This window comes from Symphalangus syndactylus, chromosome 6 (assembly GCF_028878055.3).
Source record: "Symphalangus syndactylus isolate Jambi chromosome 6, NHGRI_mSymSyn1-v2.1_pri, whole genome shotgun sequence".
Lineage (NCBI taxonomy): Eukaryota > Metazoa > Chordata > Mammalia > Primates > Hylobatidae > Symphalangus > Symphalangus syndactylus.
The window spans coordinates 63,714,349-63,730,786 of NC_072428.2; the positions used below are offsets into that span (position 1 = coordinate 63,714,349).

General features: G+C 37.6%; 1 protein-coding gene across 7 annotated transcripts in view; it reads left to right on the plus strand.

Moving 5' to 3' along the window:
• DDIAS (DNA damage induced apoptosis suppressor) overlaps positions 1–16,438 on the plus strand; it is a 51,052-nt gene that overhangs the window by 3,942 nt on the left and 30,672 nt on the right. For 3 of the 7 annotated variants that reach the window (XM_055283091.2, XM_063642011.1, XM_063642010.1), the window contains exon 2: positions 9,692–9,820. In XM_055283091.2, coding sequence (XP_055139066.1) covers positions 9,708–9,820 — 113 coding nt within the window. In that variant the 5' untranslated portion in view covers positions 9,692–9,707. Of the gene's footprint in view, positions 1–8,246; positions 8,351–9,691; positions 9,821–16,438 lie in introns of all 7 variants that reach the window. The other 4 variants (XM_063642013.1, XM_063642009.1, XM_063642012.1 and 1 more) reach the window with 2 other exon arrangements.

Here is a 16,438-nt window from a genome sequence, read left to right on the forward strand (position 1 = left end):
TTTTCTTGTATATCATTGCTAATGTCCCTATCCAGCATTTTTATTGTATTTATTGATTTTTTTCTAATTATAAAAGCAATACACTTAGATTGTATTTATTGATTTTTTCTAATTATAAAAGCGATACACTTAGAAAATATCTTAAATATATAAAGAAAATAAAAATCACCCTTAACACTACCACCCTGAGAGAATACTTTTTAAAAATAAGATTATGGCCAGGCGCAGTGGCTCACGCCTGTAATCCTAGCACTTTGGGAGGCCGAGGCGGGCGGATCACGAGGTCAGGAGATCGAGACCATCCTGGCTAACACGGTGAAACCCTGTCTCTACTAAAAAAATACAAAAAATTAGACGGGCGCGGTGGCGGGTGCCTGTAGTCCCAGCTACTCGGGAGGCTGAGGCAGGAGAATGGCATGAACCTGGGAGGCAGGGCTTGCAGTGAGCCGAGATAGCGCCACTGCACTCTGGCCTGGGCAAAAGAGCAAGATTCTGTCTCAAAAAAAAATAAAAAAATTAAAATAAGATTATATATTTTCCTAACTATCCTCTTCTCTTTCCCCATTCCTCCCATCAAAAACTAAATTAGTCCCCCAGTTATATTTTCTCATGGCACTGTGCATTTCCAAAATAGAATTTGCCAGAATTGCCATTAAATTTTTTGTGTGATTATTTTAATGTCTGTCTCTTACACTAGACTGTAAGTCTAGTGGCTAGGTAGCGACCTTGTCTGTCCATCAATCACACTATCCCCACCTAGCATTTGGCAGCTGCACAATTAATAACTGATGAATAAATATGTTCGTGTATTAAATTGGGATATGGTTTGCTGTGATGGAGCTAAAAGAAATGTAATACTATATCATCATCCTTCCCAATAAATGTGAAAAGAAAGATAAACTGCAAAAGATACCACATACGAAATTGTTCCCAAGTGTATCATCATGTCTTCCTAATTTTAGTATTTACTTATTCCTGATGTTTCATTCAATTATTCATCAGACATGCATCCACTATACTGCAAGTCAAGCAGTAGAGAGAGACAGAGAAATAAAACAAACTATAAAAACACCCCCAGAGCCTAGGTAAATAAATAAATAAATAAATAAATAAATAAATACAAAAATAAACTAAGTGGCAAGTATGAAGGAAATACTATGAAAACACCAAAGGAAATTAATTAACAGTTAGTGTCTGAAACGATCTTATTCTATTATTGTCCAACAGACAATAAATGGGAAGCCTTTTCGCCATTTTCTGGGGTTCACCAGGTGAAATACAAATAGTAAAAATACTAATGATCCCTTTCATTACAGTTCTCAAATTTGCTGTTTTTATAGATTTTTAGACTTACTTAATTGATCCACTAGAGGGCAATAAACCCTTAAATAAAGACAATGTAACCAACCTTCTTTTAAAAGTATAGTAATAAGTGCTGGCACAATTAATTTAGAAATGAATCCAAAATTTCCTGCTTATTTAAGTTTTTCATTTGTTAGTGAGTTGTCTGCCCAATTAGCAATTTTTTTAGGACAGACAGTATCTTATTTTCACTTAGCCCAGTGTACGAGTCATGTTACAAGTTTATTACATTTCCTAAAGTTTGAATAACAATTGTGTAAAGAACATGATTTGATGAATGCCCATATTGTTGTGGTACAATATAAAATTCCGTTTTAGAGCCCTAAAGAAAATAGTCTCTGCTCACAATATGAACACAAGTAAAAAAATTAGAAGTGAGGATAAGATGTAAGTAATGATTAAAATAAGTATGAAATAAGGTAACTAGGCTGTGTACTTCGTATACAAATATAATTGTATGATTTGGTAAAATTGTGTTTTATATTTAACGCTGTGACAAAATTGTGGCTTGGGAAGAGGAACTGCAAATCATGAAGATTAATATCAAGTTCAGATTGACAATTTCTGAGCTGGGCACTGAAGATATAAACAGATAGTCCTTCTACGATCTTACTCTGGGTCCAGGAAAAACAAGCCATATTGAACAGATAAATTTAATATAATGTGGCATGTGATGAATTAAAGAGTAATTTAACTTCTGGGAAAACATCCTAGAAAAGAAGACTTCTAAGAAGGATCTTAAAGAAGAATAAGCATTACCAAGAGAATAAAAGAGCATTTTAGAGAGAAGAATGGAAAAAAGCAAAGGCATAGAAATGTGAAACATACTGTGGGGGTGGGGAAGCAAGGAACACAACTCAGATTGTTTCCCTTGGCATAAATTACTAGCACATAAAGAGCGAAAAGAAAGTTAAGAGAATAGGCATTAGGGAGAATAAAACCAAATAGACAATACACTACAATAGACAAAACAAACGGTAGGACTACAGAGGTACAATAGTATATGGTGTAGAAAAAAAGAAAAGCCATTCTCTTTGTTAATAAAGAAAGACTTTTTAGGGGAACTTCAAATGAAATAGGAAGAAAATTCTGGTATCATATGGCGTATGCCTACTCTGTTATAAAAATTTTCTTGAATTGCAAAATTCTGCTTATAGTTCTTCATTCATGCAATAAATTTTATTTTGAGACTACTCTCTGTTGCCCAGGCTGGAGTGCAGTGGCGCAATACTGCACACTGCACCCTCAATCTCCCAGGCTCAAGTGACCCTCCCACCTCAGCTTCCTGAGTAGCTGGAACTACAAGCATGCACCACCATGCCCAGCTAATATTTTTTATTATTTGTAGAGATGAGTTCTTGCTGTGTTGCCCATGCTGGTCTCAAACTGGTGGGCTCAAGCAATCCTCCCACCTTGGCCTCCCAAAATGCTGGGATTATAGGCCTGATCCACCACACCTGGCCCCATTCAATAAATATTTACTGTGAACTTACTGTGTGCTGAGCACTGTTCTAAGCCCTGAGGTTACAGTAGAGAACAGGGTGGACTAGGTCCCCGTCTTTATGAAACTTAGGCTAGTGATGGGTAGAACGAACAAAAATAAGTAAGCAAAGACATATATAGGATGACTATCCAGCATGATTAGTACCATGAAGGATAAAACAGGTGATGCCATAGAAACTAAGAGGAAGGAGGATTCAACCTGAGCTAAAGTGGGGCTTTCTGAAGGGATAACATTAGAGTTACAGACTGAAGGACGATAAAGAACCGACTATTCCAAGACCTAAGGGAAGAATATCCTAGCCAAAGAGAACAGTAAGCACAAAAGCCTGAGAAGGGAAATCGTTTGGTGTGCTTGAGGAGCAGAAAGAAGGCCAGCATGGATTGAAATACAGTGATTAAGGAGGAGAGTGGTATAAAGTGAGGTCAGGCATTGGCAAGATCTATATGACCCAGGGCTGCACAGACCATTGTGAGATATTGAGGCTTCATTCTAAATAGCAGGATTTTAAGCAGGTAAGAGACAGCATGTTCAGGAGTGAGCTTTATGTTCTTTTAGCTCCCCTAACTCACAGGTAGATGTACCTCCCTACTAAACCCTACACTAAATTGGATTTTAGAATGTGGAGGACAATGCCTTTGTTGACATTAAATCATTTGTTATGTTAACTAAAAGTTATAAGAGGCCTTTGTTTTGGACTAAGCTCCTGCACTAGGCCCTAGTGGACCAGACTAAAAATCAAAATAGAGTCATTTATACTTAAAGTTCCACCTCACCAAATCAAAACTACATTGTTATCTGACCTTCCTAGAACTCAGGAGAGAGAAATAACCAAATTTCCCACATGTGTCAGTTTCAATTGTCATAACAACGAAGTTTGCTCTGCCTTTGATGCTTACAACAAAAAGTAGCCTTATGTTAACCAGTTATTCCTGTATTTTTCTGTTCCTCTGTTCCCACTTTAGGAGGAAAGTAACTTTGAAATGACCAAGCTGCTTTTTGTTCTTTGTTTCTACTTTCTTCAGCCCTTTTCTGTCTATAAAACCGAACTTGTCTGCTAGCCCCTTGGGTCACTTACTCTATTTTATGGAATAAAGTATTTCCCGATTCTAGAATTGTTACAGGAAAGAGGTCCCAATCCAGACCCCCAGAGAGGCTTCTTCGATCTCGCACAAGAAAGAATTCAGGGCGAGTCCATAAAGTGAGAGCAAGTTTATTAGTAAAGTAAAGGAATAAAAGACATAGAAGAGCCCCGAGGGCTGCTGGCTGCCCATTTTTATGGTTATTTCTTGATGATATGCCAAACAAGGGGTGGATTATTTGTGCCTCCCCCTTTTAGACCATATAGGGTAACTTCCTGACGTTGCCATGGCGTTTGTAAACTGTCATGGCGCTGGTGGCAGTGTAGCAGTGAGGACAACCAATGATCACTCTCATCACCATCTTAGTTTTGGTGGGTTTTAGCTGGCTTCTTTACTGCAACCTGTTTTATCGGCAAGGTCTTTATAACCTGTATTTTGTGCTGACCTCATATCTCATCCTATGACTTAGAATGCCTTAACCGTCTGAGAATTCAGCCCAGTATATCTCAGCTTCATTTTACCCAGCCTCTAGACAAAATGGAGTTGCTTTTTTGTTCAAACGCATCTGACAGAATCATAAATAAAGCCAATTAAGATCTTTCACAAAACTGTTGTAATTTTGTCTTTTGACAGTTGCAATGGCAAGGAATTTGAGGTTTTAGCACTCATAATGGCAATTTTCTTTGACCCTTCTTTCTGCCTTTCCTTTGTATCCTATATTACCTACCCTACCATGTCCTTTGAGATTGCCATGTAGCCTTAAGGTGACAACCAAATCTAGGAATACATAATCAGCTTTTGGCAGAACCTTACTAATGTATACATAAGAGTCCCAACAAGGATAGCAAAAAATTAGGATTAGCATTCTCTTTTCTGTGCTCCCTTTAATAACACAGATCAGTGATTTATGTAAATTATTTATCTTTCATCTGTAAATTACCATCTTATTACCTTAAGTGGCAAGATTTTATTTTTATAGAAATGTTATTTTGATTGACTATCAGGATTAGTATCACTTTAACATCTCCCTTCCATAGTCACCACATTTCTATATTTGTGATCATCTTTACGGAGTACTATACCGAAAAGATTTTATTATTTTAAAACCAGTGACCTCCACTTTGTCAGAGTTTGCTGATGCCAGTGTCAAAAACAGTATCACCCATTTCAGAAATTGAAAGTTTTTGCCATGTGCTTAAAAATGAAAGTTTCTTAATACAGCTTTCTCTCAAACAGTTACAAAGGTCTTTGTTGTAAGGCATGTATTTTATGTTATAAATAAGCTAATCCATTTAAAAAATTAGTAACAAACCAACCTTTTTTTTTTTTTTTTTTTGAGACAGAGCCTCACTCTGTGGCCCAGGCTGGAGTGCAGTGGCACGATCTCGGCTTGCTCACTGCAACCTCCGCCTCCCAGGTTCAAGCAATTCTGCCTCAGCCTCCTGAGTAGCTGGGATTACAGGTGCACACCACCACACCAGGCTAATTTTTTATATTTTTGGTAGAGACGGGGTTTCACCATTTTGGCGAGGCTGGTCTCAAACTCTTGACCTCAGGTGATGTGCCTACCTCGGCTTCCCAAAGTGCTGGTATTATAAGCGTGAGCTACCACACCCTGCCACAGATCAAGCTTTTAATTTTTTCTTTTTTTTTTTTGAGAAAAAGTCTCACTCTGTCACCCAGGCTGGAGTGCAGTGCCATGAATACAGCTCACTGCAGTCTTTACCTCCTGGGCTCAAGTGATCCTCCCACCTCAGCCTCCCAAGTAGCTGGGACCACAAGCTCATACTACCATGCCCAACTAACTTTTTTTTGTTTTTTGGAGAGATGAGGTCTCACCATGTTGCCCAGGCTGAATTTTTAAAAAGAAAGTATAAAGAGGAGAACATTGCTACAGGCATTACCTCGGAGATATTGTGGGTTGGGTTTCTGACCACTGCAATAAAGCAAATATTGCAGTAAAGCGAGTCACACAAATTTTTTGGTTTCCCAGTGCATATATTAATAAAATGTTTACACTATACTGTAGTCTAAGTATGCAATAGCATTATGTCTAAAAATACATATCTTAATTAAAAACCACTTTATTATTAAAAAATGTTAATGATCATCTGAGGCTTCAATGAGTCACAATTTTTTGTGGTGGAGGATCTTGCCTCAGTGTTGATGGTTGCTGACTGCTCGGGGTGGCGGTTGCTGAAGGTTGGGGTTGCAGTGGCAATTTCTTAAAATAAGACAACATTGAAGTTTGCTGCATTGATTATTCCTTTCACAAAAGATTTTTCTATACCATGTAATGCTGTTTGATAGCATTTTATCCACGGTAGAACTTCTTTCAGAATTGGAGTCAATCTTCTCAAACCCTGCCACTGCTTATCAACTAAGCTTATGGAATATTCTAAATTCTTTGTTGTCATTTCAACAATGTTCACAGCATCCTCACCAGGAGTAGATTCCATATCAAGAAACTACTCTCTGTTTATCCATAAAAAGCAATGCGTCATAAGTTCATGCCTTATCATGAGATTGCAGCAATTGAGTCACATCTTCAGGCTCCACTTTTTAATTCTTGATCTCTTGCTATTCCACCACATCTGCAGTCACTTCCTCCACTGAAGGCTTGAACCCCTCAAAGTCATCCATGAGGACTGGAATCAGCTTCTTCCAAACTCCAATTAGTGTGGATATTTTGACTTCCTCCCATAAATCATGAATGTTCTTATTAGCTTCTAGCATGGTGAAACCTTTCCAGAAGATTTTCAACTTACTTTGCCCAGATCCATCAGAAGCAGCATTATCTATGGCAGCTATGGCCTTAGGAAATGTGTTTCTGAAATAATAAGACTTGAAAGTCAAAGTGACTCCTTGATCCATGGGTAGAGAATGGATGTGTTAACAGATGTGAAAACAGTATCAGTCTCCTTGTGCATCTCATCAGAGCTCTTGGGTGACCAGGTGCATTGTCAGTGAGCATTAATATTTTGAAAGGAATCTTTTTTTCTGAGCAATAGGTCTCAACAGTGGGCTTAAAATATTCAGTAAATCATGCTATAAACAGATATGCTGTCATCCAGGCTTTCTTCTTCCATTTCTAGAACACAAGCAGAGTAGATTCAGCGTAATCCTTAAGGGCTGCAGGATTTTTGGAATGGCAAATGAGCACTGGCGTCAAGACACCAGCTGCATTCGCCCCTAACAAGAGAGTTAGCCTGTTTGAAGCCTTGAAGCCAGGCACTGACTTCTCTAGCTATGAAAGTCCTAGATGTCATTTTCCTCCCATATAAGGCTGTTGTGTCTACATTTAAAATCTGTTGTTTAGTGTAGCCACCATCATCAACTAGTTAAGATCTAGTTATCTTAACTAGATCTTTTGTATAACTTTCTGCAGCTTCTACATCAGCGCTTGCTGCTTTACCTTGCAGCAAGTTATGTTTTATGTTTTGGACGTGGCTTCTTTTCCTAAACTTCAAGAACCAGCCTCTGCTAGCTTCAAGCATTTTTTTCTGCAGCTTCCTCAACTCTCTCAGCCTTCATAAAATTGAAGAGCATTAGGGTATTGCTCTGGATTAGGCTTCGATTTAAGGGAATGTTGAGGCTCGTTTGATCTTCTATCTAGACCACTAAAATTTTCTCCATATCAACAAAAAGGCTGTTTTACATTCTTATGTGTTCACTGGAGTAGCACTTTTAATTTCCTTCAATAACATTTCCTTTACATTCACACCTTGGCTGTTTGGCACAAGAAACCTAACTTTTGTTCTGTCTCGGCTATCAACATGCTTTCCTCACTAACCTTAATTTTTATTTCTGTCTTTTGTTTTAAAGTGAGAGACATGTGACTCTTCCTTTCACCTGAACACTTAGAGGTCATTGTAGGGTTAATAACTGGCCTAATTTCAATATTGTTGTGTCTCAGAATAGGGAGATGCAACAAGAGGGAGAGAGATGGTGGGGCAGTCAGACACACATTTTAGATTAAATTTGTCTTATACAGGTACAGTTTGTGGCACCCCAAAACAATTACAATAGTAACATCAAACATCACTGATCACAAGTCACCATCAGATATAATAAAAATGAAAGCTTTTGAAATATTGTGAGAATTACCAAAATGTGAGATGGAAAGTGAGCACATGCAGCTGAAAAAGTGGATTTGCTTGAGACAGCGTTGCTATAAACCTTCAGTTTGTAAAAAAAAAAAAAATGCAATATCTGTGAAGCATAATAAAGTGAAGCATAATAAAATGAGGTGTGTCTGTATTTTATTATTTTACTACTCTGATTTTTTGGTTTATTTGGAGATACGGTCTTGCTCTGTCACCCAGGCTGGAGTGCCTTGGCATCATCATAGCTCACTATGGCCTTGATCCTCCTGCCTTAGCCTCCTAAGCAGCTGGTATTACAGGTACGTGCCACCACACTCAGCTAATTCTCTTATATTTTTTGTAGAGACAGTGTCTCCCTATGTTTCCCAGGCTGGTCTCGAATTCCTGGGCTCAAGCGATCCCCCCACCTCAGTCTCCCGAAGTGCTGAGATTACAGACATGAGCCACCACACTTGGCCTTCCTCATGTGTTTTATCCAAGAATATTAAAACACTTTGAGCTATCGTTTGACATGTAACATTTTCCTTTTTCTGTTTACAAAATCTGAAGTCTTTTTTTCTCTTCAAGATGTATAAAACGAGCACACTGAAATCTAATAAAGTGATATTTCAGCTAAAAAAGAACCATTTCCACCAATTTAGGTTCTTTAAAAGATTCATGTAAGCTCATGTACAGATTGAATATACCTTACCTGAAATGTTTGGGCCCAGAAGTCTTGTGAATTTTGGATTTTTGAATATTTGCGTGTAATTAATGAGATACAGGAATGGGACCCAAGTCTAAACATAAAATTTGTTTATGTTTTATATACATCTTATACACATAGCCTGAAGGTAATTTTATACAATACTTTTTTTTTTTTTTTTTTTTAGATGGAGTTTTGCTCTTGTTGCCCAGGCTGGAGTGCCATGGTGCAATCTCAGCTCACTGCAACCTCCACCTCCTGGGTTCAAGCAATTCTCCTGCCGCAGCCTCCTGAGTAGCTGGGATTACAGGCACCCACCACCATGCCCGGCTACTTTTTGTGTTTTTAGTAGAGATGGGGTTTCACCATGTTGGCCAGGCTGGTCTTAAACTCCTGACCTCAAGTGATCCGCCTGCCTCGGCCTCCCAAAATGCTGGGATTATACGCATGAGTCACCGCGCCCGGCCACAATACTTTTAATAATTTAGCGCATGAAACAAAGTTTGTGTTAAGTACTTATGTGTGGAATTTTGATTTGTGCCATCATGGTGGCACTCAAAACATTTCAGATTTTCAGTTTTGGACTTTCAGATTCAAGATGCTCAACCTGTAGTTTCCTTTATATTGATGGCAGACACAAGTTATGTATTTTCTTGTAAAGGTGTGAAGAAGCTAAATGACATCTTTCCCGAATTACCGGGATAGAGCATTTATTAAGAAACAGGATACAAGAATTTTCTTAAACTACTCTGTTTTAAATGTGATTTTCTTCCTATTAATATTTTAAGGAGAAAAAGAATTAATTTTCCAATACATTGATACCACCTTCACTTTGAAAGTGAAACAAATGACATCTATTAGCTTTGCAGTAGAGGTTAAGTGGTTTTCCTAAGAAAAGAATATGCACTGCAATGAAAGATTTGCCAGTCATCCCAATGGCTATTTTGTTTTGCAGGCCACGGTGTGAACACATGAATAGAAGACGAAAATTTCTTCTAGCCTCAGTACTTGCTCTCCAGAATTCAAGTTTTATATATCCATCATGTCAGAAGTGCTTCTCTAGGATAATCCTGGTCTCCAAAAGGTAAAAGTAAAGTCTGTAAGTGTGAGAGAGGAAATACAAATGCACACTGTAGATTTCCTATGGCTCAAGGGCAAGGACCAGATTTACCAAACAAGGACACTAGATTCTCTCAGGGGTTGGTTCTTCTGTAAATCCCAGAACAGATTTCACTGCTAATCCTCTATTGCTAGAGAAAAGTTTTAAGTTACTGTCAAGTCCTTTGCTAAATACTTGCCTCATTGAAGAAAAATAACTTCTCAGAGAGTAAGTCCCAATACTGGGTACAAAACTTAGCCCATTTCTGGGATATCCCTGGGAATAATATAGGAGGCTTTTGTTTATTGTTTGTTTATTTTTGCATGATCCATAGAATAGTTTTTAATATAAATAAATAAATTCCTTGAGACCAGGGACTATTTTATAGTAATTTCTATCCTTTAGCAACTAGAAAGATGTTTGGCATATAATTCTTTATTATGGTGCTCAGATGCAAGCTAACTATACCTGAGAGCCTAAGGTCTTCCTCTGATCTTTATAGAGTAGAAATGAGAGGTTAGGTTTGAAGTTTCTCCAGAACACTGTCTCTGCATGCAAGAGAGGATAAGAATACCTAGTAAGTAGCTAGAACTATGTAAGAAAGAGTAGTGTGCCAGCAATATTCTTAACTAGTCTTTTTGTCTAGTTAGCATTGAACGGGGAGGCAGAAAGGGATTGGCAGTTCTAACTCATATCTAGACTCTAAGTAATCCTTGAAGTAGTTATCACACTGTTCCTTTATTAAGCCACTCTCTCAAGTACTCATTTGTAAGCTCTGAGAGAAAGACCCTGTTTGTGTTATTCATCATTAAATCCTTGGCATCCATCCTAGGGCTTAGTTCATAGAAAATGTTCAACAAATGTTCGTTAAATGAATGAGTAAGTGATAGCATGATAGTGTTTAGATTGTCTTAGGTTCACCCATTTTCAGGTTCCTGCCTGTCATCTGAAACAACTAAAACCCATGGGCTATTTGCCTTTCATCAAAATCTATACTTAGAAGCAGTGTGGTATACAGTCCTTACTTAATGTTGTCAGATTCTTAGACATTGCAACTTTAAGCAAAATGATGTATAATGAAACAAATTTTTTTCTCATCAACGTTATAATGATGTTGTTTGAGAACCTGCTATAAGTAGTTTTGCTTAAAGTCACAGTATCCAAGAACCTATCGCTAACATTAAATGAGGACTTACTGTAATGGAACAATTTCAAGCTTCAGAGAATACAACAGAGTTTCATGTAGGCTCTGGCTCTCATTAACTATGTGACCTAGGGCAAGATAGTTAACTTCCATGAGTCTAATTACTCATTTGTAAGGTGGGATCATGGTACCCACAATATGGGATAATTGTAAAGTTAGAGATAATGCACAGAAATGTTCCAGTAGAATACATAACATATATTAGAATTTCCAAAGTGGTAGCTATTATTATTATAATCTATTATAAGTATACTTTACCTTATTGCAGTATGTTATCATGATTAAAAGCATAATTCTCTGGAGCTGACTGCCTGGATTCAAATCGCAACCCTACCATTATAGCTGTGTGGCCTTGGGCAAGTCACTTTAATAATCTGAGCCTCAAAATGGGGAAAGTAATATCTGCCTAATAAGGTTCTTGTAAGGACCAAATAGGTTAATATACATAACATGCCTAGAACATTGATACGTTATCAGTAATACATAGATATAAAATATTTTTAAAACTCTTTCTTTCCAGTCATTTATTTTAAAGATAATCTGCAACAAAAATTTAGGTTGAACAATGATGCCATTGTTACTTATTTAGACTGGTAATACCAATAGATAACATTAGTGAGTGTTTGCTGTACAGTAGGCACTGTGCTAGGAGCTTTGTGGGCATTATATCTTTTAATACAATAGCCCTATGAAGTGAATGCTATCGTTAATGCCAACCTTTAAAGGAGACAGCTAAAGCTTGGGAAAGTTAAGTAACTTACCGCAAATCATCACATAGTCAGCTAGTTAGGGGCAGAAACATATTCAAGCCTAAACAATCTGAATTCTGTCTACCTTCATGGTCACCATATTACTTCCAAATTAGCAGTGAAATTTGTTTTCAGATTGACATCTTCCTCTCTCTTTCTTGGAGCTTAAAATGCCCTGGCAAAGGACTTGTGACTGGACCCTTTTGGAATATAAAACCCATGGCACATAGTCCTTGCCTGTGGAAACATAGTCCCTGGACATATAACCTGTTTTCTGCATATACTACATTGACACAAAAATTTTTTAAAACTATTTCCATAATTTCTGGTGCTTATCTTTTTTTTCCCATAGATTATTGGGGTACAGGTAGTATTTGGCTACATGAGTAAGTTCTTCAGTGGTACTTTGTGAGATTTTGGTGCACCCATCACCCGAGCAGTATACACTGCACCCTATTTGTAGTCTTATCTCTCACCCCCTCCCACCCTTCCCCCCAAGTCCCCAAAGTCCATTGTATCATTCTAATGCCTTTGCGTCCTCATAGCTTAGCTCCCACATATCAGTGAGAACATATGGTGTTCGGTTTTCCATTCCTCAGTTATTTCACTTCGAATAATAGTCTCCAGTCTCATCCAGGTCACTGCAAATGCCATTAATTCATTCCTTTTTATGGCTGAGTAGTAGTTCATCGTGTACATATACCACAGTTTCTTTATCCACTCATTGATTGATGGACATTTGGGTTGGTTCCACGATTTTGCGATTGTGAACTGGGCTGCTATAAACATGCGTGTGCAAGTATCTTTTGCGTATAATGACTTATTTTCCTCTGGGTAGATCCCAATAGTGGGATTGCTGGATCAAATGGTAGTTCTACTTTTAGTTCTTTAAGGAATCTCCACACTGTTTTCCATAGTGGCTGTACTAGTTTACATTTCTACCAGCAATGTAGAAGTATTCTCTGATTGCTGTATCCACACCAACATTACTGGTTTTTGATTTTTTGATTATGGCCATTCTTGCAGGAAGAAGGTGGTATTGCATTGTGATTTTGATTTGTATTTCCCTGGTCATTAGTGATACTGAGCATTTTTTCATGTGTTTTATTGGCCATTTGAGAATTGTCTATTCATGTCCTTAGCCTACTGTTTGACGGGATTGCTTGTTTTTTTCTTACTGATTTGAGTTCATTGTAGATTCTGGATATTAGTCCTTTGTCAGATGTATAGATTGTGAAGATTTTCTCCCACTCTGTGGGTTGTCTGTTTACTCTGCTGACTGTTCTTTGGTCATGCAAAAGCTCTTTAGTTTAATTAAGTCCCAGCTATTTGTTTTTATTGCATTTGCTTTTGGGTACGCCAATGTCTAGAAGGGTTTTTCCAATGTTATCTTCTAGAATTTTTACAGTTTCAGGTCTTAGATTTAAGTCCTTAATCCATCTTGAGTTGCTTTTATATAAGGTTCATTCTCCTACATGTGGCTAGCCAATGATCCCAGCACCATTTGTTGAAAAGGGTGTCCCTTCCCCACTATTGTTTTACTTTGTCAAAGATCAGTTGGCTGTAAGTATTTGAGTTTATTTCTGGGTTCTCTATTCTGTTCCATTGACCTATATGCCTATTTTTATACCAGTACCATGGTGTTTTGATGACTATGGCCTGATAGTATAGTTTGAAATCAGGTAATGCGATGCCTCCAGGTTTGTTCTTTTTGCTTAGTCTTGCTTTGGCTATGCAGGCTATGTTTTGGTTCCATATGCATTTTAAAATTGTTTTTTCTAATTCTGTGAAGAATGATGGTGGTAGAGATTGCATTGAATTTGTAGACTGCTTTTGGCAGCATGGTCATTTTCACAATATTGATTCTACCTATCCACGAGCATGGGATGTGTTTCCATTCATTGTGTTGTCTATGATTTCTTTCAGCAGTGTTTTGTAGTTTTTCTTGTAGAGGTCTTTTGCCTCCTTGGTTAGGTATATTCCTAAATTTGTTTTTTTTTTTTTTTTTTTTTTGTCTTTTTTTTGTTTTTTTGTAGCTGTTGTAAAAGGAGTTAAATTCTTGATTTGACTCTCTGCTTGGTCGCTGTTGGTGTATAGAAGAGCTACTGATTTGTGTACATTAATCTTGTATCCAGAAACTTTGCTGAATTCTTTTATCAGTTCTAGCAGCTTTCTGGAGGAGTATTTAGGGTTTTCGAGGTAAACAATCATATTGTCAGCAAACAGTGACAGTTTGACTTCCTCTTTACTGATTTAGATGCCCTGTCTTTCTTTCTCTTGTCTGATTGCATTGTCTAGGACTTCCAATAGTATGTTCAAGAAGAATGGTGAGAGTAGGCATCCTTGTCTTGTTCCAATTCTCAGAGGGAATGCTTTCAACTTTTCCCCATTTATTGTTATGTTGGCTGTGGGTTTGTCATAGACGACTTTTATTACATTGAGGTATGTCCCTTGTATGCCACTTTTGCTGAGAGTTTTAATCATAAATGGATGCTGGATTTTGTTGAGTGTTTTTTCTCCATCTATTGAGATGATCATGTGATTTTTGTTTTTAAAATTCTGTTGATGTGGTATATCACATTTATTGACTTATGTATGTTAAACTGTCCCTACATCCCTGGTATGAAACCCACTTAATCATGGTGGATTATCTTTTTGATATGTTGTTGGATTCAGTTAGCTAGTATTTTGTTAAGGATTTTAGCGTCTATGTTCATCAAGGATATCGGGCAGTAGTTTTCTTTTTTGCTTATGTCCTTTCCTGATTTGGGTATTAGGGTGATGCTGCCTTCATAGAATGAATTAGGGAGGGTTCCCTCTTTATCTCATGGAATAGCGTCAAAAGGATTGGTACCAATTCTTCTTTGAATGTCTGCTAGAATTCTGCCGTGAATCCATCTGGTCCCGGACTTTTTTCGTTGGTTTTTTTTGAGGCAGAGTCTCACTCTGTCACCCAGGCTGGAGTGCAGTGGCGCGATCTCGGCTCACTGCAAGCTCCACCTCCCTTCACACCATTCTCCTGCCTCAGCCTCCTGAGTAGCTGGGACTACAGGGGCCCACCACCATGCCCGGCTAATCTTTTGTATTTTTAGTAGAGACAGGGTTTCATGGTGTTAGCCAGGATGGTCTCAATCTCCTGACCTCATGATCCGCCCACCTCAGCCTCCCGAAGCGCTGGGATTACAGGCGTGATGCACCACGCCCGGCCTTTTGTTGGTAATTTTTTAATTCCCATTTCAGTCTTGCTGCTTATTATTGGTCTGTTCAGGGTATCTAATTCTTCCTGATTTAAGCTAGGAGGGCTGTATTTTTCCAGGAATTTATCCATCTCTTCTAGGTTTTCTAGCTTGTGTACGGGTGTTTATAGTAGTCTTGAATGATCTTTTGTATCTCAGTGGTGTCAGTTGTAATATGTCCCATTTTGTTTCTTAATGAGGTTATTTGGATTTTCTCTCTTCTTGGTTAATCTTGCTAATGGTCTATCAATTTTATTTATCTTTTCAAAGAGCCAGCTTTTGGTTTCTTGTATCTTTTGTATTTGTTTTTGTTGCAATTTCATTTAGTTCTGCTTTAATCTTGGTTATTTCCTTTCTTCTGCTGGGTTTTGGTTTGGTTTGTTCGTGTTTCTCTAGCTCCTTGAGGTGTGACCTTAGAATGTCAGTTTGTGCTCTTTCAGTCTTTTTGATGTAGGCATTTAGGACTATGAACTTTCCTTTTAGCACTGCCTTTGCTGTATCCTGGAGGTTTTGATAGGTTGTGTCATTATTGCCATTCAGTTTGAAGAATTTTTAAATTTCCATCTTGATTTCATTTTTGATCCAATGATCATTCAGGAGCAGGTTATTTAATTTCCATGTATTGGCATGGTTTTGAAGGTTCCTTTTGGAGTTGATTTCCAGTTTATTCCACTGTGAAATTGATATGATTTCAATTTTCTTAAATTTATTGAGGCTTGTTTTCTGGCTTATCATATGGTCTGTCTTGGAGAAAGTTCCATGTGCTTTTGAATAGAATGTGTAACCTGCGGTTGTTGGATGAAATGCCCTGTATATATCTGTTAAGTTCATTTGTTCCAAGGCATAATTTAAATCCATTTTTTCTTTGTTGACTTTCTGTCTTGATGACCTGTCTAGTGCTGTCAGTGTAGTATTGAAGTCCTCCACTATTATTGTGTTGCTGTCTATCTCATTTGTTAGGTCTATTAGTAATTCTTTTATAAATTTGGGAGCTCCAGTGTTAGGTGCATAAATGTTTAGGATTGTGATATTTTTCTGTTGGACAAGGCCTTTTATCATTATATAATGTCCTTTGTCTCCTTTAACTGCTGTTGCTTTAAAGTTTGTTTTTGTCTAATATAAAAATAGCTACCCCTGCTTGCTCTTGGTGTCTATTTGCACAAACGGCCTTTTTCCACTCCTTTACTTGAAGTTTATGTGAGTCCTTATGTGTTAGGTGAGTCTCCTGAAGGCAGCAGATGGTTGGTAAGTTCTTATCCATTCTGCTATTCTGTATCTTTTAAGTGGAACATTTATGCCATTTACATTCGATGTTAGTATTGAGATTTAAGGTACCATTGCATTCATTGTGGTATTTGTTGCCTGTGTACCTTGTTTTTTTTTTGTTTTTGCTTTTTAAATTGTATTTTTGTTT